Source organism: Kogia breviceps, chromosome 7 (assembly GCF_026419965.1).
Source record: "Kogia breviceps isolate mKogBre1 chromosome 7, mKogBre1 haplotype 1, whole genome shotgun sequence".
NCBI classification, from domain to species: Eukaryota; Metazoa; Chordata; class Mammalia; order Artiodactyla; family Physeteridae; genus Kogia; species Kogia breviceps.
Window position 1 is genome coordinate 14,535,150 of NC_081316.1, and position 26,344 is coordinate 14,561,493.

General features: G+C 52.7%; 1 protein-coding gene across 1 annotated transcript; it reads left to right on the forward strand.

The window, feature by feature from the left end:
• Positions 1-11,255: 11,255 nt before the first annotated feature.
• On the forward strand, positions 11,256-24,486 carry NAA40 (N-alpha-acetyltransferase 40, NatD catalytic subunit). Its single transcript, XM_059070744.2, has 8 exons — positions 11,256-11,373; positions 17,290-17,385; positions 18,778-18,830; positions 21,235-21,330; positions 21,418-21,576; positions 21,708-21,791; positions 22,218-22,295; positions 22,543-24,486. Exons 1-8 carry the CDS (start codon positions 11,368-11,370, stop codon positions 22,682-22,684), a joined length of 714 nt encoding a protein of 237 aa, XP_058926727.1. The 5' UTR covers positions 11,256-11,367; the 3' UTR covers positions 22,685-24,486.
• The last annotated feature ends 1,858 nt before the right edge of the window (positions 24,487-26,344 follow it).

Here is a 26,344-nt window from a genome sequence, read left to right on the forward strand (position 1 = left end):
CACACACACACACACACACACACACACACACACACACACACACACCTTCCTCCATCCCAAGTTTCACCTTTAGCTACTCCTTTCAGCTACAGCTACTGAAAGCTAGTGCTACCTTTTCTCTCTCTCTCTCTCTCTCTCTCTTTTTTTTTTTTAAAGCTGAGCTTCTTAGGGAATTCCCTGTGGTCCAGTGGTTAGGACTCTGGGCTTCCACTGCAGGGGGTATGGGTTCAACCCCTGGTCGGGGAACTGAGATCCTTCAAGCCACACAGTGCAGCCAAAAACAAACAAACAAAAAATTAAAAAATAAAGATAAAGCTGGGCTTTTTTTTTTTTGCGGTACGCAGGCCTCTCACTGTTGTGGCCTCTCCCATTGCGGAGCACAGACTCCGGATGCGCAGGCCCAGCGGCCATGGCTCACGGGCCCAGCCACTCCGCGGCACATGGGATCTTCCCAGACCGGGGCACGAATCCACGTCCCCTGCATCGGCAGGCGGACTCTCAACCACTGCGCCACCAGGGAAGCCCTGGGCTTCTTAAAAGAGTTGTTCACACCCCTTCATCCTGTCCTCACCTCCCGCTCACTCTGCAAAACCCACTGCAGTGTTGTGTCACCCTCTCCCACTCCACGGAGACTGCTCTTGCCAAGGTCACTAGTGGCTGTCATCTCTAAACCCAGAGGACTCTTGACAGGCCTGGACTCAATCCATCTCTGGGCAGGATGGACAGAGAGGGCTACCTCTGTTCCTGGACATGAGCTCCCAGCTGGCTCCCATCCTCTCTGCCTCCAAACCCTTGCTGTAGATCCTTCGGTCCCAGGCTACATCCTTAACTCCCCGGGCTGTGGACACTGCAACCTCCATCTCCAGCCCCGACCCCTGCCCCTGGCTCTGGACTCCCATACCCAACCAACTGCCTCCTGTACGTGTGTGCTCACTTTTCTCTCAGATGCCACAAGCTCGGCCTGTCCGAAATGGACCTCCGCCTCTTGACTACCCGTTTACTCTGCCTGCCCACCTCTTCCCACCAGTCCCCGACGAAGTACAGACACTTAGGAAATGCCCTGGACTCCTCCTTCTGCTTCACTTCCGAGTCCAACAGCCTCCAATGTGTGTCAGTTTCTTCTCCCACAGCCACTCCCTCTCACCCCATGAATGAAACCGCCTCCCAGCAGGCCTCCCTGCCTCCTCTCTTGGCCCCCTCTCATCTATTCTTTATTCAGCAGCCAGGGCAATCTTTCTCACATCCGATCTAATCAAGTCAATCCGCTGCTTTTCATTATCCTTTGATAATCTCCTTCAAAATCTGGCCTCCTGATATCCCTTCCCCCTTTGCCTTTCTCCCTCGGGGATCCATGTGGTGCTGTGGAGTCGATCCCACCCCAATGTCAGCCTTTCCCAAGGCCCTGGAGATCATGATTGGTTCAGAAGTGGACGAGAGACCTAAGCTGGCCCAATCAGCGTGTTACAAATATGGGATGAAGGCCAGGAAGCTGAGCCTGGAGGGCACCACAAAGAGATGGGAAAAAACTGGTTTCCCAATGACATCAACTTTACCTGAAGCCTCTGAACCTCTGAACTTTTTAGTCACGTGCGCCAGTACCTTCCTTTGGTTGTTGGAGCCTGGTTGATTTCAGTTTTCTGTCACTTGCAACCACAGTCTCTGAAATAAGACATCTCTCAACATTACGCAACTTCAGCTTATGCTTTAGCCACGCCCAACAACCTGCAGTTCGCTTGGCGTCTGTAGATGCGATTCCTGATACCTGGGATGCCCTTCCTTTCCTTGTTGACTGATTCCCATTTGACTCACAAAATGAAACTCAGTTTCACCCTGTCTAGGACATCTGCTCCTCCCCATCTCAGCACTGATCACACTCTAATGTAACCACATACCTGTTTACCTCTCTGTCTCCTCCTTGAGGCTGTGAGTCCTGAGAGGGCAGGGCACCTGTCTTACTCACCTGTGTACCCCCAGCCCCTCTCACTCCACAGGTACCTACACTGCCAGGCCCCAGGAAATCACTTCTGTCAAATCTCCCCCGATTTTTACCAACGTATTAGGATCTCCTTGTAGGCAAAGATTTACAATAATAATAGAGAATACCAACTTCTGTGAGTGGCTATTACTTCTTTTTTCACAGCTATATTCCCCAGACCCTAGATTAGCACAAGTACATAGTAAATACTCAATAACTTGTTGAATAAATTAGTGGATGAGTAACAAACAAATGGAATGCTCATAGGTTCCAACCACAGTGTGCAAAATGCTTGCCTAAATTATCTCATTTTCCTCCATAGTAGCCCTGTGAGGTAGGTATTCTAATGATCTTCATTTTACAGATGAGGAGCTGAGGCTTCAGAAAATGATCTGCCTAAGATCATAAAGCTTGAAAGTGACAGAACTGGGACTGGTTTCAAGCCAGCTGATGCCAGAGTCCTGTTTTTTATATTCCTGTGTCCATATCCTTCCAGTTAAGATGCATTTGGCTGTTCCAAAAGGCACCATCATTAGATGGTGCTTTGAGCAAAGTGGACATTTTATTGTTTCTCCTAAGAAGTGTGGAGGTCAGTGTCACCACTGACAGTGCTCAGCGGTCACCAAGGCCTCAGGTGCTTCTCATCTCTCAGCTCTGCTTCTTCCATGCATCAGAAGATTCCCCCTCATGGTCCCCAGATGGCTGCAGCTGCTCCGAGCATCCCACCCTCGGAGGACAATTTCCAGAGTGTGAGGGAAGGGACATAGAACAGGGGCTTTCTCCTTGGCATGTCTCTTTCATCAAAGAGAAAAACCTTTTTCAGGAATTCCTGAGCAGGCCTGTGCCCCTTAAACCAATCCCCTGCCGTGACATCCAGGGATCTCCACCCATCACCTGAGCAGTTGGGGCTCTGTTAGCAAGGAAGAAGGAAACATGACTGTTGGGTAGACAGGCAACCCTGACCTCTGCTGCCCTCCCCATCCCCCTGGCACCCTCTGTGCACGAGTATTCAGAGATATTTGTTGGCTGAACTACAAACAGAAGAAGCAGGTAGGGGGGTTCTCTTCCCTGGCAGACTTGGGTTATGGCCCTGAAGTCACGGCCTCCAGGTGCCCACATTTCCGAGGATGAAAACCAGCAAAGCGGGCTGCAGTTCCTGGTGGAAAGCAGGCTCACTGGACCCAGTGGTCCAGTGCAGAGACAGATAACCTGGAACAGACAGACAAGTTGATGGATTTTGCAGGTTAGATGTATGCAATCATTCATTCAACAAGCGTTTATTGTCCATCATCTCCTCTGATTCCTCCCTCTCCTCCACAAAGTCTTTTTTTTTTAAAGAATTTCTCTAAGCCTTTTTATTTTTTTTAATAAATTTATTTATTTTATTTATTTTTGGCTCCGTTGGATCTTCGCTGCTATGCATGGACTTTACTTGCGGCGAGCGGGGGCTACTCCTTGTTGCAGTGCACGGGTTTCTCATTGCGGTGGCTTCTTTTGTTGCGGAGCACAGGCTCTAGGCGCGTGGGCTTCAATAGTTGCAGCATGCGGGCTCAGTAGTTGTGGCTCGCGGGCTCTAGAGCACAGGCTCAGTAGTTGTGGCGCAGGGACTCAGGGACTTTGCTTCGCGGCACGTGGGATCTTCCCAGACCAGGGCTCGAACCTGTGTCCCCTGCATTGGCAGGCAGATTCTTAACCACTGGGCCACCAGGGAAGCCCCTCCACAAAGTCTTAACCAGCTGATATTGGTGGACAGGTTGCCTGGAGACTGCTGATGAGGACTCTGAGTCTGCACCTTGCTTCAGCAGAAGGGATGCCAGGAGGGGTTAGTAATGTCTGTCATGGGCACAGAATGAGTGTCAAAGAGGCAGAGAGAAGGAGAGAGTCCAGGAAACAACAAATTATGGAAAGACTGTGACCCTAAAGAAGGGACCCCAGGGCTTCCCTGGTGGCGCAGTGGTTGAGAATCCGCCTGCCGATGCAGGGGACACGGGTTCGTGCCCCGGTCCGGGAAGATCCCACATGCCGCAGAGTGGCTGGGCCCGTGAGCCATGGCCGCTGAGCCTGTGCGTCCGGAGCCTGCGCTCCGCAATGGGAGAGGCCACAACAGTGAGAGGCCCGCGTACCACAAAAAAAAAAAAAAAAAAAAAAAAAAAAAGAAGGGACCCCAGAGTGTTATAGGTTGTGTCCTCCCCCAAATTCATATGTTGAAGGCCCAACCCCCAGTACCTCGGGATGTGACTTTATTTGGAATAGGATCTTTACAGAGATCATCAAAGTGAGGTCAATAGGTGGGCCCTTGTCCAGTCTGACTGGTGTCCTTATAACGATGGGAAATTTGGAACAGATCGCCATATACGAGGAACAGCACGTGATCATGAGGACGGCCATTTACAAGGCAGGGAGAGACGCCTGGGACAGCTCCTTCTCACACAGCCCTCAGAAGGAACCAACCTTGCCAACACCTTGATTTTGGACTTCTGGCCTCCAGAACTGTGAGACAGTAAACTTCTGTTATCTAAGCCCCCCGGCTTACAGCAGCCCTGCAAAACTACTACATGGGGCAACAGCCTCCGGGCTCAGGGGTGTATGTGTTCAGATTGGGCACAGCTTAACTGGACCAAGACCTGAAGAGGCCGTGGGCCTCCAAGTGAGGACATCTCACCCCCTTCCCACCTTTGGGCCCCTCTCCGGCCTTGGCGTCCTTGGCTGTCAAGGACGGATAGACTAGATGACTACCTCGCCTCCTACCCAGCCCTGAGGCTGATGAGGCCAGCTGTCACTGTTAAATCCAGCCACCTGCTGTTGCCTTCTGTTGACTTCTAATGCCAAGGGTGGGGCCTGTGGACCTTGACCTTGAGAGTAACAAGTATGGCGTTTAACTGCCTTGTATTAGTTACGCCACAATAGTGCCGTGTAACAAAGGACCCAAAGCTTCTGGGAGTCAGAGTCTCAGGAATGACTTCACTGGGTGGCTGTGACTCAGGGTCTCCCGTGGGGTTGCTACCAAGATGTTGGCTGGGCTTCAGTCCTCTGCAGGTTTGACTAGTGTGGGACAATCATCTTCTAAGGTGGTTCGCTCACTTGGCCAGCAAGTGGAGACTGGCTGTTGGTGAGAAGCGAAGCCTCAGTTCCTCACCGCCATGGTGCTGCTTGTGCATCCTGACAGCATGGCGGCTGGCTTTCCCCAGAGGGAGCAATGCAAGTGACCAAGGCAGAAGCTTGGTCTTAAGTTTTGATAACCTGACCTTGGGAATCACACCCTGTCACTTCAGAAGTATTTTATTGTCACATACGGCAGCCCTACTCAGTGTTGGAGGGGACTATGTAAGGGCGTGAATCCCAGAAAGCCACTGGGGCCATTTGGGTGGCTGGCTACCGCAGGCCAGATAAGAGATCTGGTACCAGGAGGGATTACGGGGCAAAGGATCATGAAGGAAGAGTCTTAACGCATTGAACTTGGGAAAGATGGAGCCTTGGGAGTGTATTAGTGTCCCAGCGCTGCCATAACAAATTACCACAAACTGAATGGCTTAAAGCAACAGCAATTAATTTTGGCCAAAAGTCCAAATCAAGGTATTGGCTGGGTTGGTTCCTTTTAGAGGCTCTGAGACAGCTTCCATTCCGTGCCTCTCTTCTAGCTTCTGATGACTCCCAGAAACCCTTGACATTCCTTGGCTTGCAGCTGCTTCCCTCCAATCTCTGCTTCTGTCTTCATTATGGCCATCTTCCCCCTGGATGTGCGTCTCAAGTCTTCCTCTGTTTTCTGTTATAAGAACACTGGTCCTTGGATTTAGAAGCCAACCCTGAATCCAGGCTGATTTCATCCTGAGATCTGAAAAGATCCTATTTCCAAATAAGGTCACATTCACAGGTACCAGGGGTTGGACTTGGGGACACTATTAAACCCACTACAGGAGGCATCCCCATGGAGGGGCTGGTTGATGCCATGACCTAATATCTCCATCTGCTTTGGCTCGGGTGTCACCCCCTCTAGGGAGCCTGCTACCTCTCCTTTGTGCCCCACAGCACCGGCGCCTGGTACCACGGCTGCACTGTTATTCCTTCAATGAACATTTCCTGAGCACCTGCTCTATATCAGGCACTGAGCTGGGTCCCGGGAGTTCAGAAGTTCAGATTGCCAGATTTAGCACACAAAAACACGAACCCCCAGTGAAATCTGAATTTCAGATGCAGAGTGAGTTGCAGTTTGCCCCTGTATTGTGTATTGTATCTAGCAACGCGGGGGAGAGAAGCACGGCCTTCAACTGAAGGAAGCCTACAGTCTTGTGGGGGAGATGGCAGGGTGCAACAGTGGGAGAACTAGGCACCAGGAGACCAAGGGAGTGCGCCCGGGCCAGCAGGATGGAGGGGAGTGAGAGGAGGCTTCCTGCATCTCAGCTGGGACCCCAGGGGTGAGGAGGAAAAAGAATTTCCAAAGGCGGGGAGATGGGGCCCTTGCCAAGCAGGCAACACCAAGCATGCAGTCCCTAACCCTGAACAGAGCCTGCAGCCTCCGAGGGCTTTAACTGGCCCGCCAGATGTGCATTTTAGGAAAAGGGCGACGTTTGGGGTCACAAATGCCAAAGAAAAAGAGTGTTTCAAGGAAGGGGGAGAGAAGAACAGGCCGGATGTGGCAGGGAGGCCCAGAAGCATCAGGACTGAGACGTGTCCCTTGCAGGTAGCAAGGCTGCTGGAGGCCTTGGGAGAGGCTTCCGTGGGGTGGTGGAAACAGAAGCGAGGCTGCAGCGGCTTGAGAGCGGGCGGCAGCGTAAGAAGCGAGGAGGAGGTAGAGACAGGGAAGGCCGCTTTCTCCAAAGGGTTTTGGGTGGAGCGAGGTGGAGAGCAGGAGAGCGGGGTTGAGGAAGGCTGGGGGAGGGTGGGGTGACTGAAGGGAAGGACCCTAAGGGGAGGAGGCTCAGCAGCTCTGCAGGTGGCAGGGAGGGGAGGGTGGAGTGCATTCAGATTCTTTTCTGGTCTTTTTGTCTTTTCTTCTTTTTGGGAAATAGAAGGACTCTCCTCGCCAGCTGATCCCCCACTGTGCTGTGAGAGCCCTGACAGGCCACCTGCTGGGCAGGGCTATCTCCCAAGGCTGTTCCCCAGCACGGAAGACTGCAGTGTAAGGCAGCCCCCAGGCCTCCGCTGAGCATGTGAGTGAATAAATACATAGTCGGGAGCAGTTGAGAGCTGTGGAGTGAGGCAAAGCAAGGTGTTTGGGGGAGCATCTGTCTTGGAAGGAAGGGGAGTCCAGGAAGGAGGTGGGAGGGGTGCAGGGCCTGGGAGAGAGGGGAGACAGTGTCCCCATCCTGAGAGGTCAGAGGAGGGTGGAGAAGGTCGCCTGGGTTCCCTGCATGCACAGGAGCTGGAGGGCATAGCTAGTGAGTCCAGCCTACACAACAGTCTGGTCACTAGGGGCAGAGGTTTGGCCGGAGAAGGGAGGGAGGGTGGTGAAGGGGGTGGGGTGGGGTGTGTGTAGGGGTGGGGAGATGTACTTTTGTCCCAGGGAGGGGGTGCCTTTCCTGCCCCAGGCCATGCCAGGTGCCTTCCAACATCATCTCATTTATTTATTTATTCTTAAATATTTATGTATTTGGCTGTGCCAGGTCTTAGTTGTGGCACATGGGATCTTCGTTGCAGCATGTGGAACCTTTAGTGGCAGCATGCAGGCTCTTAGTTGAGGCATGCATGTGGGATCTAGTTTCCTGACCAGGGATCGAACCTGGGCTCCCTGCATTGGGAACGTAGAGTCTTTTTTTTTTTTTTTTTTTTTTTTTTGTGGTACGTGGGCCTCTCACTGTTGTGGCCTCTCCCGTTGAGGAGCACAGGCTCAGCGGCCACGGCCCACGGGCCCAGCCGCTCCGTGGCACGTGGGATCCTCCCGGACCGGGGCACGAACCCGTGTCCCCTGCATCGGCAGGCGGACTCTCAACCACTGCGCCACCAGGGAAGCCCGGGAGCGTGGAGTCTTAACCATTGGACCACCGGGGAATTCCCTCCTCTCATTTAATCTCCTGAATTCTCACCATTTCGCCTGGAAGATGATGCTGATGATGAAGATGACTGCTATTGGTGGTCTCACTTCATAAATAAGGAAACTCACCTTGACTAAAGTCACAAAGGACAGAAGTAGCACAAAGGCCGTTTAAACCCAGGCAGGTCTGACTCCAAAGCAGGCTCTGTCCTCCTCCACCCCATGAGACCAAGGAAGCCCTGAGCAGGAGAGAGCCCAGAACTGGGGGCAGCCCCCAGGGAGAAGGACACTGCTGTGGAATAGGGCATTGGGCCTTCTCAGGCCTCTCAGGGGCTTAGGTGATGTCACCTCCCCAAGGGGCTACTGGGCTCACCTGCCGGGGCCTTGTCTGGTGTCCAGCAAACTCCCGCTGCCTGGGGAGGATGGACCCAAGAGTGAGGAGTGGCAGAGAGACAGGGCACAGGGCATCACAGTGGCGGGCATCTGTTCCCTGAAACAGCTGACCATGAAGTTCAATGTGGGTGCAGAGACAGAGAAGCCAAAATAGTGTGGGGAATTGCACTTCGCCCCTCCTCCCTCTGTGAATCCCCTAGTCCCACCCCTTCATGCTTCCTTGGCTGGCAAATACCGTTTCCTCCCCTGGGATCGCCTTGCCTCCTGCTCCTCCTCCTCCTTCAAGGGCAAGCTCAGAAGCCCCCTCTTTCTACCTTGGCCACCCTCCTCCCACCCTCAGCTCCCTCTTTTGGCCCCCGGCGTGCTAGCAACCAGATTTTCTGACCCAGGAATGGGATGTAGGCCAAAGAGTCATTCATTGTAGTCTACCTACATTCCCTCCACGGTCTCACCCAGTCTCATCCGGCTTTAAATACCATCCAGACCTGATGGCGCTGAAATGTGTAACTCCAGCCTGAACCTCTCCACAGAGTTCCAGACCCTGATTACTCCACATCTCCATGTGAATATCTAAAGAGACATCTCAAGGGACTTGCCTGGTGGTCCAGGGGTTAAGACTTCGCACTTCCACTGCAGGGGGCACGGGTTTGATCCCTGGTCGGGGAACTGAGATCCCTCATGCTGTGCGGTGTGGCCAAAAACAAACAAACAAACAAAAGTCTCATACCTGACTTGGCCAACACGGAAGTCCTGATCTTCCCCTCCCCCACCCACCTTGCTCCTTCCAAAGTTGTTCACATCTCACTTGAAGTCATTCCATTTTTCCAGTAGCACAAGATACCTTGAAGTTATCTTGACTCTTCTCTTTCCCTCACACCCCACATCCAGTCCATAGGCACGTCCCGTTGGCTCTACCTTCAACAGGCATCCACATCCTGAACCTTTCTCCCACCTCCACTGCCATCCAATCCAGCTGGTGCAAGCACCATCACTCTCGCCTGGATTATAGCAGTGGCCTCTGCACTGCCTCTCCTTTGACCTTGCCCCTACATTCTTTTCTCAACCCAGCAGCCAGGGGGTCCTATGAGCACATAAGCCAGTCCTAATACTCCTTCCAAACTCTCTAATGGCATCCCAGCTTGCCCGAGTCCTGGCCAAAGTCTTTTTTTAAAAAAAAATAAATTTATTTATTCATTTATTTTGGCTATGTTGGGTCTTCATTGCAGTGCGCAGGCTTCTCATTGCGGTGGCTTCTCTTGTTGCGGAACACGGGCTCTAGACATGCGGGTTTCAGTAGCTGTGGCATGTGGGCTTCATTATTTGTGGCATGCGGGCTTAGTTGCTCTGCGGCATGTGGGATCTTCCCCGACTAGGGCTTGAACCCGTGTCCCCTGCATTGGCAGGCAGATTCTTAACCATTGCGCCACCGGGGAAGTGCCCTAGCCAAAGTCTTTTAAAACACACAAGCCCTAAATGATTCTCTCCTTACTTGTCTGATTTCACCTCCCACTCTTCTCCCACCGGCCCACTCTGCTCCAGCCACATTGTGCTACGTGTAGTTCTTCAAACATTCCAATCATGCACCTGCTGGGGAGTATTGCACTAGCTGTACCCCCAGCCTGCAATGCCCTTCCCCCAGATAGCCTCACCTCCTTCAGATCTTGACTCAAATGTCACCTTTTGTTTGCCTTCCCTGAACATCTTAGTTTAAAACTATAAACCTGACTTTCCCCATCTGCCTTCCCTGCTTTATTTCATAGAACCTATATCATCTAACGTGTTACGTATTTTACCGGTTCATTCATTTAGTTTATTATCTGCCTCTTTCTTCTAGAATACAAATTCTATGACGGCAGTGCCTTTTCTGTTTGGTATTTTCTTTGCTGCCTGCAACAGAGCCTAGCATATGGTTAGTGCCAATGTTGCTTGAGTGGCTGTTTGGGGGCCACCCCTGTGCTGAGCACTGATGATGGGATAATGAGCAAAACCTGACAAAGCCTGTGACGCTTGTCTTGGGCAGCGGTTTTCTGATTTTCATGAGTGTGACCCTATCTGGGAAGTCCTAGAAGAGAAGACTCTGGCTCCACCCTGGAGATTCTAGGGTAGGTCCCGGGGTGTGCACAGTGCACACGCTCCCCAGGCGATTCTGATGCGGGTCAAGTGGGGGTCACACTGGTCTGCTGGGATAGACTGAAGTTAATATTGTTCAGGACACCTAATGTCTCATTTTCACAGAACCTTCCACTCTCCAGTAAACAGTTGTTACATGCCTGTCTCACCTCTAAACAGTAAGTTTTGGACTGGGATGACATGTTGCTCCTTTCTGTGCCCCCTGGGCTCTGCACAGCGTAGGTGTAAGTGCTAGTCAGTGTTTGAGAGAGCGAATGAATGGAGGGTGAATGAATGGTTAGAAGAAGGATGAATGACTCTGGTTAGAAAAGGGATTTCAAGAGTTCACGATCTAGAAGGTGGGAATTTTCCAAAGACTGCCCCTGTGCCAGAGGGTTGTAGGAGTGACTGGTATTTCAGAGGTCGTGACGCGTTTGGTCGTCTGGGAAGGTGGCTGCTGCGCAGGCTGACCCAGGCGGGCGGGGGAGAAGCGGAACAGAGCGCAGAGGCGGCGCTGCCACCCTCCGAGCTGCCCAACGGCGCGCTTCTCTCGAGGCGGCGCGGCCGTTGCCATAGCTACAGACACAGCCAACCGAGGAGGGGGCGGCCCCGGCTACGTCATTCCCAGAGCGACGCTCCTCCTCGCCTCCCGCCTCTTTCGGGTGCGAGACCCTCCGCCCGCCTCCCCGGCTCTCCACCTGCGCGCCTTCCCTCCCCCCACACCCGTCCCCCTCCCCGGGTTCTGCGCCGGCGCGGTGCCCGCCAGGGCGCGAGGGCGGGTGGGGGGAGGCCGCGAGGCGCATGCGCCGTGCGGGGACCGCCGCCGCTCTGGTGTCGCTGCCGCAGCCGTTGCCGCCGTTGCCGCCTCCCTACTGGCAAGTGTGGGAAGGAGGAGCTGAGGGCCACCGCCGCCGTTGCCGCCATGGGGGTGAGTGAGGGAGGGAGAGGAGACGCGAGGGCCGGGAGGGCTCCCCGCTTACCCCGTCCCCTGCGCCCCCATTGTTCCTTGAACCCCCTCTCACGTGACCCCGAACCCCTCCGGCCTCACGTGACCCCCAGCCCCCACATGACTCGACTCCCCCAGTCTAAGTGTCCCGAGGCCCGGCCCAGCCCGGTAATCTCCTGGGGAGCCCCGTCTCCGGGCCCCACCCCCTCCGGTGCCCCCCGCCTCTCGCGTCGTGCCCGCCCTTGCCTTCCTCCAGGACGTGTTATCTTCTTGGCCTCCCCTCTACCCCTGCGCGCTCCCTGGGTATCCCCCCCGCCCCCAGGGGTCACCCATCACCCCGCTGTCACCGGCTTCGCGGCTTCCCATATCCTAGGCCTACACTGGGTTGGAGGGAACCGAGGCCCAGAGAAAAGAAGGCACCCAGCCAAGGTCACACGGGCAGTGACTGGGCGCCAAACCCCGACTCAGGGCTCTCGAATCCCCCGGCCGCCCGCTTCCCGCTACTCGGCTTCTCAGCGAAGCTGGTTTCCCCAGTCTCTTTCGAGACTCTTTCCACCAGGTTCCTCCTGCTCCGAATCTCTTCCTTTTCGACAGAGGCCTGCCTTCAAGGCCTCCCAGATGCACCGAAGTGAGTCTTATTACCTGGGTTGTTAGTAGTCTTCCTACTTCAGGTGGCTTTGGGTGGGGAAGCTGTGCAGAAGGTGAGCAGGGGAACGATGGAGTTCTGGTGACGGCCCCAGCCGGGGATGGATAGTGAGCACCTGTTTTGCACAAGGCAGCCTGGAGGTGCATCTTATGCCCTTCCTGGCATGTGTTGATAGAGGGTTGAGCAGAAGTTATTCGCATGTTTCTGTGAGATCACCTTCCTAAGTCCCAATTAGAGTAGCACCAGTCACTCTCCTAAAAATGTAACTGGCCCTCCCTGGTACCATGTATCTTATTAGTTTTTACATGAAATTTGCACCACCTTTAGGGAGTCCTGACTTTTGAGCCAGAGAGACCTCAGTTCCAGCCCCACCTTCCCTGGCTGGAGGCGTGATATTGTGCCAGTGACCTGGCCTTTGTGGATTTGAATTTCCTCATCGATGTAATGAGAATGATGATACCTCCCCTTTAGGACAGATGTGAGGATAAAATCAGATAGTGGATGTACATAGTTACATAGGTGCCTCTTAAATAGTGGCTGTTATTTTTGCCTGTATTCTCAGCCTGTAGTCATCTAAAATAGATTTGTGCTATTTTTAACTCATTGGGTTTGTCCCTACTATTATTAATCTAGATTTTTTCCCTCTCCACTCAAATAGTTATTGACTGAATAAATCAACTTGTTAGACAAAAGTAGTTGTCTTATCCATGTCAAAGCACTTTATGTAATCCATGTCAAAACACATTCATCACGTTTCAACAAGGACTTTTGGATACTGCGTACTTCATGTATAGAAAATCAAGTCTGGAAACCTTAGGCACATTTAACCTAGATTTTAGTGAAAGGTCCCAGACCCCAGGTCTTGTTGAAACTAAATAAAATATTGAGTCCCTGGTATTACTTGGGAAACGTCTACCCAGCATCAGCCACTCCAGGCTGAGCAGAAAACAAGAAGCATAACATGCCATTCTTGTTCAACACTTCCTCATTAGTTGAGTTGAAATAGCAGGCCTCAGAGGTCCTGCAATCCTTGCTGCTTCCTTGAGGGCCCTGATCTTATTACTCATACTTCACAGATGTGTTTCTCAGAACAGCCCCTACCTAGTCTCTGCAAAAGAGAAATTGAATTTTCCTCCCTGAAGCAGAGCTGGAACCCTCTTATCATACTCATTCCTTATGGGTGGGGGCTGTGGACTCCCCACCTCAGTGTCAGGAGCGTCATGGTTCCTCATGGTTACCCCCCAGGAGAGGGCCCTGCTCTGTTTGACAGCCTGACCACAGGCTGAGAGTGGCATCAGGTGGTGCGCTGGTCAGAGTTCTGTCACCCTTTTGCTGCCACACGTGTTTTAGGAATTAGAATTTAGAGCTCTGTCTCCCTTTGCCAAAAACCGAGGGTTTTTTCCCTGGATTCTGGATTCTTTGTGGGATGGAGACATTGATAACTGAAAACCTAAGGGTTGCCAAATCCTTTCTCTGAAAGGTGCCTCCTATCCCCATCTGGGCGTTTTTTATTTTTTAATTTCTATGGGTGACCCCTAGCAGTCATGGAACTACTATTATGACTAGCAGTTAAAGAGATACTCCTTTGAGGGAATTCCCTGGTGGTCCAGTGGTTAGGACTCCATGCTCTCACTGCCGATGGTGCGGGTTCCATCCCTGGTAGGGGAACTAAGATTCCACAAGCCATGAGGTGCGACCAAAAAAAAAAAAAGAGAGAGATACTACCTTGATAGCAATAGCAAGGGGAGGAGTTTGACAGCTGCATGTGAAAACAACATTTATGTCACACTTTGTAACAACAAGTGTCATACACATTTAACTGATGTAGTGTAAGGAGCATGGACTTTGGGGTTCAGACCTGGATTTGAATCTTGGAGGATTCATTCAACAGGTACGAACTGAATACCTGCTGTTTGCTGAGCACTGGGTATACATCGGCAAATAAAGCAGATGTGACCTCTCCTCTACCTCATGGAGTGTACAGTCTGGTGGGAGTGGAGGGAGAGGGAGGCCAGAAGACCTCTTTGAGAATCCTGTTCACGGGCTCTGTGACCCTGAAAGTTATCTAATCTCTCTGGGCCTGTTTCTTCATCAAAGAAGTAAGCAGGCATTCCTTGCTGAGTTATTGCAAAGATTAAAATAAATCATCTTTATTAAAGTACTAGCAGAGTTATCGTTAGTAGGTGCTTGTAAACGGAAGTCCTTACAGTAAGGAATTTTTATATCTAGTACGTTGTATCATTTTGTCCTTAAAACAGTCCTGGGAGGTATAGGCATTGTTAGCCCCATTTTATGGATGTGGAAATTGAGGTTCAGAGAAACTGAGTAACTTGTTGGAGAGAGAGTAAATAACTTGCTCAAAGTCACACAGCCATTAATTGGAAGAGCTGAGAATCAAATGTGGGTCTCTTGACTCAAAATCCCACACTCTTTATTATATAAAGCTCCCTTGGGAAAGACACTTAACCACAATGAGCTTTACTGTTCACTGTGCTTATTTCCCATTTTAATTAGGAGAATTTTCCTGTGTCCCTGCAGGACAGTCTTACCTCCGCAAGGCAGGACAAAGCTAATTGGAACAGTAGGAGACTACTTCTCCTAGCATGTGCTGGGTTTGAGGGAGGGCCCCTGCCCGTCTGGCCCGCCTGCTGCAGCCTGCCTCATACCCTGTGTGCAGGCAGCGAGGCACTTAAGGGGCTCTTTCATTATCCGCAGTCTCTGGCCATGGCGGCCCCAGGCGTCACTGAGAGTTGCCTGGCTCACCTGTTCCCCTGCATGATTGAGCCCATAAATCTCCTGGAGGCCCGGGCTTGGCCCTCCTGCGGCTTGTGCTTAGGAATTACTTACTTCTGGTGCTTAGAAATGAGATGCTATGGAGGGAACCTACACTTCAGTGCTTTCGGGGTCCTGGGAGTGAAGCTTTCCTTCCAGCACCTCTGATCCCTCAGCTCTGTGCCATAGAGCTAACGTGCAGGGTGGAGGCAGGCAGCTGGCACCGACTGGGACTGTGTGCTGGCTTCTGACCTGTCCTTGGCTGTTCTGTGAGGCCAGCAGTCGTGTTCCCATTTTCCTGGAGGTGGAGTTCCTTTCACACACGGGGGTGGCAGGAGGAACAGGGGCCTGGCCTGTTCGGTGCCCCATTGCACAGCCCTGGCGACCTTCTGTCTCAAGTTTCCCTGTCCCTTACCCCTGCCTCGTTGTGGACGTAGAGTCTGGGGTGGCGCTGTGCGGGCATGTCACGTCAGCTCTTACCGAGCCAGAAGGGTCATGAGAAGTGAATCACCAAGTGGCTGCCTTGAGGCTCCTGAGGTCTTGTCTTGACCTTACCTTGGCGGAGCTGAGGAGGCCTTGGACGCTGGTGTAGGCGCTCCCGGAGGGAGGCAGAGTGCCTGGTGGGACAAACACCGAATCTGCAGCCCAGCCCTGGGGTTGAGTCTCCCCTCTTCCACTTACTCTCTGGGGAACTTCGAACAATGCGCGCCACCCCTTTGAGCCTTTACACAAGAAACTGAGGAGTTTCTCGTGTAAAAGGAGGTGATGGTTTCTGCCCTGAGAATTGAACCAGATAATGTTGGTGAAAGTGTTTTGCAAAATGAGTGTATCTCTCAGTGTGGTCTTGAAACGCAGATTCCTAGAGGAAAAAAGGTGGATGATCTAAAACCTCTTTGGGGTAGAGAGGGGCTAGTTCTTTCCTGAGATCCTAGTGTGATGAAGACAGTCTATTCTCTTCTGTTTGTTCCTCTAGGGAGGTAAGAAATGGGCGCTAGCTCTCGGCTTTCTGCACAGTGCTCAGCCAGCAGATAGTAAACAGCTGGTGCTGGGTGAGTCTCTGCCTAGAAGAGCCATCCCTGTGAGTCCCTAGTATCTGAGCTCTTGCCTTCTGGTTGCTTGAAATAGGAGTTAAGCAGTGTCATTCCTTGAGGAACCGAGGGTAGAATTTATCCAGCAGCTGGGTATTCAACTCACCGTTTCCTGGGCCAATCAGTGTCAGGGCTACTGTGGGATCGGAGGTGGCAAAACCTCTCTCCGGTGAGGTCCGGGAAGTGAGGGGTGCGGGCAGAAGAGGCAGTGCGGTTGGTAAAAAGCAGAGCCACCTTCCCAGTGCTTTTGAGGTACCTTCAGGACTTGGGCTGGGTGGGCAGGCCCCTCTGGATGCTGTGCTGCTCTGCTCCTCCTTGGGAGTGAGAATGAAAAGTGTCATTTATTGAGCACAGGCCATAGTAACCCTCATGGGCTTAATACTTCAAAGGAGGTATTAAGGGCCCTGCTCATCAGATGAGGGAAGGAGGCTCAAGGAATGGTTGTGTCTTGTCCTAAGACCCGAAGGGAGTAGAGGGCAGAAGCAGGCTTTGGACAGGGTCTGTTGGACTCCAGAGCTTGGGCTCTTTTCCTTGTGTTACCAGTTTTTACAAGAGGGTAAGAGGGTCCATTTAGATTTGAGAAAACCTCACGTGAGCCTCCAAACAGGGTGTGCTCCATTTGGAGTTATGGGCGGTTTGCAGTTTGCTTCTCTGTGTACAGACAGCCTCCCTCTGCCCCTCCTCTGCTGCCTATGTGCCCTGCAACTTGGCTTTGCTGATCACGTGTCCGTATGGCCTCTGTCCCCAGGTGAACCCCTTGGGCCCCTTCACTCTGCCCTCTCGCTACTCGGTGCTCGGTGTGTCTGCCACTCATTGGCCTTGGCTGAGCAGCTGTTTCTGGGCACAGCTCCGTCGCCTTAATCCAGAGTGCCCAGCCCTAGCTTAGCAAGGAGACTCAGCTCCCAAAGAGGCTGCCCCCAGACCAGATCTTTGTTTTCTGAAGCCAGAAGACACTGAAAAGGCTTACTGAATGAATTTATACTTAGAAACAGCTGTCAGCCGCTACCTCAGATGCCATCATCTCCCTGAAACCTGCCCTGCATGTGTCTAAAATTACTTGTTCCTACCTTAGGAGGGAATGAATGAGTGAATATTTATTAGGCAGCTGCTGGGGGGCCAGGCTCTGCTTCAGGTGTTGTCACGTGCTCTCACTGGGTCCTCACGGTGACCCAAAGGGTCAGTACTCTTCCTGATAGGGAAGCTGAGAAGTCTAGTGACGCTCCCAGGGTCTCATGACTGGGACACGCTTGGGTCTTTCCTACCCTGCCAGGCAGGATCCGGAGTTTCTGCTGTGGATTGGGGACTGACCCTTAGGGTCTCCAAAGGGAAAGTCAAAGTCAAGTCTTTGGTTGGTCACAGCCTTCCAGCCAACTTTGCTTTTCCGTGTTGCAGAGGAAGTCGAGCAAAGCAAAAGAGAAGAAACAGAAGCGGTTGGAGGAGCGAGCAGCCATGGATGCTGTCTGTGCCAAAGTGGACGCCGCCAACAGGGTGACTCTCCCCTCCTTTCCTAGTCCCTTGCTCCTGGAGCTGCAACTTGGTTTTTAATTTGATTTCTTTTGGCGCCACCCTGTGGCAGAGTTGTGTTACTACGCATCCATACCTCCGCTACCTCCGCTGCCTCCTTGCTGCCGGGGAAAACTAGCCTGGCTGGCAGAGAGCTGCGAGGAGGGCCAGCGATTGGCCCAGGCGTGCAGGGAAGTGTGGATTGAAGTGGAAGTGGCATCTTCTTTCTGTGGGTCTCCTTCCTTAACACTAGAAGAGGGTCTGCAGAAATTTTTCCTAGGGTTTTGCATTTTGGGGAGGAAACCTCCCTGGTAAAATGTGATATAGTTTTCTCATTCTTTCCTTCAAACATTTATTGCCTGCCCGTGAGGTACCACAGGTTGTGCCAGGGATGCAGCAGCCTGGTTTCGAGGGGCCACAGTCGGGGGAGGAGTAGCTGAGATTCTGAGCATCCGGTGGGCCTGACTGGGAGTGGCTCAGCTTTCCAGTGGAACCAGAGAGATTCTGGTCACCCTTGCTGCCCCGGTTCATGTCCCAGTTTTTGTTATTCTTTTAGTCCACTCAGTAAACATTCACACTTACAAGGATGTGGCGCAGGGACATGATATTTTCATTTTGGGTTTTGACCAGGGGAGGTTAGTTGGGGGCCTCTCAAAAGTATGTGAATGGGGCTTCCCTAGTGGCACAGTGGTTAAGAATCCGTCTGCCAGTGCAGGGGGCATGGGTTTGAGCCCTGTTCCGGGATGATCCCACATACCGTGGAGCAACTAAGCCCGTGCGCCACAACTACTGAGCCTACGCTCTAGAGCCCGTGAGCCGCAACTACTGAAGCCCGCTCACCCTAGAGCCTGTGCTCCGCAACAAGAGAAGCCACTGCAATGAGAAGGCCACACACCGCAACGAAGAGTAGCCCCTGCTCGCCACAGCTAGAGAAAGCCTGTGTGCAGCAACAAAGACCCAACGCAGACAAAAATAAATTTTAAAAAAGCTTATAGCATGTAGCCAAAACTAAAATCAGAAGAAAAGATATCATTTTAAAAAAAAGTTATGTGAATGGAGCAAGGGACCTGTCTTCTCTCTTGGGTCAGGTGGGTGCTGAGTAGGTTTTATGCCCAGAGGCCAGTATTAGAATTAGGCAGTAAAGTCTCTTCTTACTCCATCAAATGAAGCTAAAACCCTGTTGGGCCTTCTTCCCAGAGCCTCCCTCCTACGTGTGAGTTCAGAGCGAAGGCAGATGGAAGGTCTGTATATAAGGGCGGCTCCCGGCCCTGGGAGCGGAGCCTCCACGTGGGTCCACACAGCGTGGTACTTGAGGGTGGAGCCTGTGACTCTGCTAGGCCAGTGTTTGTGCTACTCCTCTTTTCTTTCCCTCCACAGCTTGGAGACCCATTAGAGGCTTTCCCAGTGTTCAAGAAATATGATCGGAATGGGTGAGTGTTCAGCGTTCCTAACTTGTCTCCTTGAGTCCCTTCAGGAATTCACCTTTCCAGAGTAGGCTTCCTCAGACCCAAATTGTTTCATTCTTTGTTAATGGAAAAGCGGAAAAGATGGCTAGTACCCTGTTGATATAAAATCCCCCAGTTAGGGAGACAAAGGAATCTGCAAATGAGCAAAGATTGCCTAATCTCAGACTGATGTCTATGTGGGACTTGTTATTCTCTCCATCGAAGAACCATAGAGCTGAAACAAACTTGAAAAATCATCTAGGCCGACTCCCTCATTTTATGCAGAGGGAAACCGAAGCTCCAAGAAGCTGAATGAGATGTCTGAGCTTATGGAGTTTCTCCCTCGCCGTGGGGAGGTGGGGGGGGCTTTTAATTCCCAGTCCAGCGTTCTTTCCCTGGGTCTATAGTATAATTGTAAAAAGCCACTTACTGGCTTTGTGACCCTGGACAAATTACTTAACTTCTCTGTGTCTCAGTTTTTGAATCAGAAATGGGTACTTTCCTCGTGGAGTTGTCAGGAGGATTAGATGTAAAGTGTTAGTGCCTGGAGCATATGAAAGGCTAGGTCAGTGTTAGTTGTTATTACTACTGTTCTTTTTACTAATCCACTTCACTGCAGAATCTAGACTAAAGCTCCCTTCCACTTTCTGTTCCTTTGGTTTGTAAAATAGGTAGCATTATCTGTCTCACCCGAGATGCTGTTGGCTGAGGGTAAAACAGGGGCTATGATTTTACAGGATCATTGCTATGGGTCTGAATCATAACAGTGCCTCTTATTAACTATATTTGGTTAAGTCAACATATTCTTCAAGCCTCATTTTTTATCTGTTAAATGGAATGATGATGCCAAACTTGCGAGGTTGTTTTAAGGAGGACAGAAACTATATCCAGCTCTGTAAGTTGCAGCTGGTGTGAATATTTTAATGAACAAGATAAGACAAATGTAAATGCATGAATTATGAAGGAAAGACTAGAGTAGGTAATGCTACATTTGCATTTCATAGCTGTGTCTGAATTTCATAGTATATTAATTTATTCTTTCTGTCTGTGATCAGATGCATTATGGTTCCTCTAGAAGCTGTGTCGTCTTTCAACTTCTGGGAAGTCCTTTGACATAGTTTAGAGATTGCTTACTGTGATCTCTCTCAGTGTTCCCTATCCCACATTCCCACTGACTTCCAGAAATATGGACCAGCTCTGAAGCAGGCATTGCCAGCTGACTCTGGGCTCATTTGGTGCCTGGAATTGTGTGTGATTTGTGTGGCTGTGATCCTACTTTCATGTACTTAAGGAACTCAGATTAGTGGAGAATTTATACTTGCAAATCAGCCTTGAGAAAATTTATAGCTAAGACTGTTGCAGTGCTGTGTGTGGGCTTTTCTGACCACTACATGGTCTGTACTTGGAAAGAAAGGAAGGCTGTTCAGAGCCAGGAAGTTCTGAGTTCACAAGACCACACACATGTGCAGCTCATATGACATACCAGACAGCAGAGGTGACCATGGATTCCAGTGGTGATGTCCTCTGAGGAGTTGAGTCAGTCCTTTCAGAATGTGGCACTACCTGGAGAATATGATTTCACAGTTTGGCCAAGGAGTTTAACTGTAATTTATTTAATTCATTTAGACCTAAATAGCAGATTGAGGGAGCTCCCTGTTAGTCCAGTGGTTGAGACTTGGCACTTTCACTGCCGTGGCCCAGGTTTGGTCCCTGGTCGGGGAGCTAGGATCCCGCATGCGCGGTGCGGCCAAAAAAAAAAAAAAAAAAAAAGGTCGACACCTTAGCACCTACATCATTTGTTAGTTTAGGAAAACAGAGCATGGGGTGAATCCCGATCTACCCTGTTTGATCAGCTGAGAGCACCCACTGTGTCCTCAGAGGAAGCAGTGGGCAGGACTCCTCAGAGGGATGTGGGCCATAGGCTTCTTGAAGGGCCTGAGGTCATCCAGCTGCTTTTGCAGGCAAGATGAGAAGGAAGGGGTCCCCTGGGAGCCCAGTGAAGACTTGATGCCAAATGAAAGCAACAGGAAAAATGCCTAAGGGCAGGAATTGAGGGAACAGAGAGGACTCCTGTGTTTGTAACAAACTACAGAAGAGAGGTTGGAGAGAGCAAAGAGCTAGCAGAGAGGGACAGAAGTTTACAAAGTGCTGAGTCTGATAAGGGCTGTGCAGGGAAGGCAGGAAATGGGGCTTGTGGTCAGGGTGGTGGGCTGGTGATGACAGTTGTTAATCTCGGCTTGAACGGCCTAGTTCCTTCACAGGCACCTTCTGTAGTCACGTCCGGGCTCGGCTTTTCTGAGACCAGGCGGGCCTCATTGTCAGGCTGTCAGGGCAGCGGGTGGTGCCGGGCCTGTAGCCGGCTCCAGACGCCTCCTTTTCCTCTTCTCAGGTTAAATGTCTCCATTGAATGTAAGCGAGTGTCTGGCCTGGAGCCGGCCACCGTGGATTGGGCCTTCGACCTGACCAAGACCAATATGCAGACCATGTAAGCACGCCCTCTCGGGCAGGGAGCCTGGCCCTCCTCTCCAGAGGCCCTGTCCTGACTGCCCCCCACCCCACCCCCATCTCCCAGGTATGAGCAGAGCGAGTGGGGCTGGAAGGACAGAGAGAAACGTGAGGAAATGACGGATGACCGGGCCTGGTACCTCATCGCTTGGGAAAACAGTTCGGTTCCCGTAGCCTTTTCTCACTTCCGGTTTGACGTGGAGTGCGGGGATGAAGTCCTGTACTGGTAGGGGCCCTGGCCTGGGGGTGGGCGCGCGGGGAGGAGGCACCCCAGCCAGTGGCAAAGCCCAGCACGCCCATCTGGGTCTGTGGCAGGCCTCGCAGCCGCTCCACGCTCACTCTGCTTTCCTCCCCCAGCTACGAAGTGCAGCTGGAGAGCAAGGTGCGGCGGAAAGGTCTGGGGAAGTTCCTCATACAGATCCTGCAGCTCATGGCCAACAGGTGAGGGCCGTCCGTGCACTGCTCAGTTGGAGCTGCCTCTGAGGCATCCCCTGTGGGGGACAGGGCTCACGGGACTGTTCTGGAAGAAAGGTGTCTAGAACCCTCTCAGTAAGCTTCTCCCTGCCCTGCCATGACTCCAGATTTTGTACACTGGGCTCAAGGAGGAAAGCACCTCTGAGTGCCTGTTCCGCGCCTGAGTAATGGGGTGCAGAGAGGAGCTGGAGGAGAAGCCAGTCAGGTGGGGGCCTGATCAGCCCTGTCACAGAGGGTGGCACCCAGTGCTGTGGGTGCCCAAGACGGGCTAGAGTCGGGCCTCAGGAATACTTCTTAGGAGCAAACGGGAGACAGCAGGCAGAGACACAAGAGAGCAAGTGGGATTTAGCACCTGTTTCTCTTTCTGGAAGGTTCTCTCTGCTTCCTTCTCAGCACACAGATGAAGAAAGTTATGTTAACGGTATTTAAGCACAATCATGGTGCCTACCAGTTCTTCAGAGAAGCGCTGCAGTAAGGAGCTGGGCCCCGGTGTGGGACCCTCTGGGTGGTGGCAGCTGGCCCAGTGTCTTTTCCCCCATCCTGGACCCATCCGTCCTGACATTGAACTCTTGGTTCTGAGGTCCTTGGGGTTGGCAACTGAGGAGATGGTGTGGGAGCGCCTGTGGCTTGGTCCCCTGCCCTGCTCCTGAGCCCTGACTCCTGGGGAGGAAGGCAGTCACCTGCCCATAGCCAACCCTTTCTTCCTGCCTGCCTGCAGGTTTGAAATCGATGACTCTTCCCCAAGCATGTCCGGTTGCTGTGGGGAGGACTGCTCCTATGAGATCCTGAGCCGGAGGACCAAGTTTGGGGACAGCCAGCACCCCCATTCGGGCGGGCACTGTGGTGGCTGCTGCCACTGAGCTCCCACGCTCTCTCCCAGGCCTGTTCGCTCCCCGGTTTCAAGCCGCTTGCCAGGTGCCCTCAGAGCTGTGGCCTCCTCAGCCCCAACCCTGGGGAGGAGTGGTCCGCGCCGCCCCTCCTGCTCTCTCCTAGAAGAGCAGGGTGCTGGAGGGAGCAGAGAGGAGAGGATGCTGCCGGAGGAGCCGGCGCAGGCCGGGGCGCGAGGCGCATCCTCTCACGGTGGCTGCCTTCTCACTCGGCTCTCGGCCCTGAGCGTGGGTTCTCCGACTTCCCTACAGCTGGATTCCTGACAAGCCCCCCTCCCCGCCACCCACACTGCTGGACAAATGGAGTGTTTATTCCCACCTTCATGAAAGTCCTGGAGCCCTGGGTCAGGGTCTGGCTGGTTCCCACAGAGGAATGGGCTCAGTGTAAGATCTGGGCGTAGAGAGAGTCTTCAGAGAGACTCCTGTTTCGTGGATGGGACGCTCCAGTGGAGACCTCAGGAAGGTCTTTTGTGCCATGACACAGGGAATCGAGGGAGCTCTTTCTGGCTGTGCCTTCGTGGATCCAGTTAGAGTGGAGTTGTCCCAGGGGACCAGCCGGCTGCCGGCTCTGGGAGAAAGGCTGTCCCCCTCTCCCCATTGCTGTCAGTGAGGGGCCGAGAGGACCAGGAGCAGGTGTGAATGGGGCCTGCCGTGGGGACTGTGGCTTCTCCGGGCTTTGGGACCTGGCTGCACCCTGAGCTTAACCTCTTGATCTCATGGCAGTGACTTGAGATTTTTACTCAGAGAAAAGAGCTGGAGCCCTGCCTGCTCTTCTCCGTCACCTCTCACCCCACTCGATACCCCTCTTCTTACTCTCAAGGGGAAATAACATCAGGGAGCCCCTTGTCTTCCCCCAGAAGACCCCTTGCTCCTGCCATATTTAGTGCCGTTTCCTCTCATATCTTGGTGCTGTTAGCTCTCTGAAGGTGGGTACCCCCCACCGCCACTGCCCCCTTTGGAGAGCCCCCAGCCAGCAGCAGCCCCTTCCTGCACTCTCCAGCCTGGCCAGACGCTGCTCTTCTCTCCGGTGTCACCTGCGGCGGGCGGGGGTCAGGAGAAGCTTCCTCTCCCCTCCTGGGGTAGAGAGGGCGCAGGGTCAGAGCTTAGACTTGCCCTCATCCCCAGACCGTTATCCCCTTCCAGGGAAGACGATGACCAAATCCTTATCCAGGAAGAAGCACCTACCACCTCCCCTTGGACAACCTTGAGCTCTGCCTTAGGGAGCATCTCAAAGGTTCTGCCTTTGCGAGGTTGTTCCGGAGGAGGTCTGTCAGTCCTTCCGACCTAGGTCTACTCACGCCCCACCCTCCGCCCTGACCCAGGCCGCCTGTGCGGCCGTCTCCCCCGATCTCCCCGGAGCTGTCCTCGCCCCTCCCCCAGGGTCCCACCTGTGCCGGGCCTTTGCGCACAGCCTCTCCGCTGAGTGCTCCGTGTTGCTCTTGACCTGCCAGCAGTGGACGTGGCACTCCCTTGGAGAGGGCCTTGCAGCTTTACACTGGAATAAGCCCACCTTTGCCCCTACCCTGCTGACTCCCAGGAGATTTTACCCAAGGGGGAGAGTTTTCATTGCTGGAAGGGCATTGGAGGGCTCCTTCCAAGAATCATGGAAGGACAGAATCATATTTAGGAAGAGCATTTCCTCTGATCCCTGCTGTCTGTCAAAGGACAGAGAATGATAAATATTTATTGTCTCAGATCATGGATTTCTGATACCTCCCACTCAAGGGGACCAAAAGGGACCCCAGTGTAAATCCCACATAAAGGGAGTTAAAGTGTGTGTGTCTCCCCTCATTGGACACCTGACACCGAGCCCCATTGGTAGATGGGCACTTGGTGTTGGGCCCAGCTTGTCCAGCCGCCTGTGCCACTTCCCAAGGGGTGCTGGGGGCTCTGGCTGGGTGGGGAGACGTTGCCTGAGACCCGCAGGTCACCCTGTTGTTGGTGTTGAGCCCACTCAGTTCTCAACCATCAGTCTCTCCGTTTCCCCCAGGTCTTGGTTTTAAGAAACATAGCAGGCCTTTTGTACCAGGCTTTTTGGTTTGTTTGGGGCATGTTAAAATATTAATTTTGAGATTTGTTTTGTAGTTGTATCCACCCTATTTCAGGTTATTTTCATTGATGTCAGATGTGTATATGACATGTGTATGGTTCTTTTTAACCCTTCCCGGTGTGTTTATTTTATTTTTTTTAGAGGAAACTTTGAAGTTAAACTCCTTGAGATATATATATATATATATATATATATACTTTTTTTTTTTCCTTTAGCAACTTGTTATCACTGGAATCAAAGGGAAGAAGTGATCTCTTTTTGCATTGGTTGTATTTGTATGTCACAAATAAAAGACACTTTGTTCAGCTGCTGGGACGGCTTCCTGCTGCTGGGGTGCCATCGGCAGCGTGGGCTCAGACCATCCCAGCGTTGGGCCTAAACCCTGCGGGCACATAGCTGTGACGCCTCACACCTCTTCCTGTGAAGGAAGCTTGGGACTGAGAAAATCTCAGGGTGTCTGGGGCGAGGAGCCAGACGTGGGAACTGAGACCGAATGCATGCGTTTGTGCCACTTCCCAAAAGCCCTGGGTGGAGGTCAAAAGTCTTCTCCTGAGGGGCACCTGCTCTGCTGCTGGAGAGGGTCCCAGGCCAGGCGTTGTGACATTGGACATAACGTGGGTAAAGGTAAATTCCAGAAGACTTGTGTGGGAGTTGCACAGACGAGAGTGTTGGTGTTTCTTTCCTCCCTTTTACTTTATTGGGTTACTCAGGATATTCTGTGTCTCTTAAAAAGACTCCAGCCCCCTCTTCCCTCCACTCACAAAAGAGGAAGGCTCAAAGGAAGGGTAACTTGTGTCAGGCCTGACAGGGCAGGAAAGTTACAAGCTGGGGGAGGCTCTGGCCCCTCGAGTGTGACCGATGGAGCTGTGCACTTCTCTCCCAAGCCCTTGTGTGGCCCGGGGGAGCCGGGAGTAGAGGCAGGAAGTGGGCCGGGAGCCAGGGCTCAGAGCGCTTCCTGTGGACGCCAGAGGGGCCAGCCTCCTGTGCGTCTGCTTGGTGGCCACATCTGCCGGACGGCGGAGAGGGCGGCCAGGATGGAGACCCAAGCCCTACTGAGTCTTCGAGCTCTGGTGGGGCAGTGACCTGGGGAAAGAGGAGCGCGGTTAACAGCTGCCTCGTGGGTGCCTGCATGTGGTGGGTTCAGCCCCGTGGGTGGGGACACAGCCAGAACATGGTTTGTGCAGCCGCCTTACCTTGGAGGCGTGAAGAGAGGCCTCCCAGTCCTTGGGAAAGGCGAGAGCATCTCAAATGCTGGCGAATCAGTCATTCAACAGACTTCTCGAGGGAGGGAATTCTGCCCCCTCCCCACCCCGGAGCTCTTTGTTCCTTGAAGGCTGTCTTAATCCCAGGCAGGAATTCCCTGGAATGACCATCTCCTTGCCTCAGGTGAACGGCCAGAGCCGGAAGGCATGGGCCCATCTGCGCCCTCCACACCGCCTTCCTACGTGGCGGGCTCCCTCTTTGGTCCTCTGAGGTGGCTGCTCTCACCCCTCCCTCCACCTGCAGCTCAGACTTTGTCACTCAAGCGGCACTGGCTGGAGCGCCACCCCTTCAGAGGCACAGTTGCTGGACGAGAGGGCCTC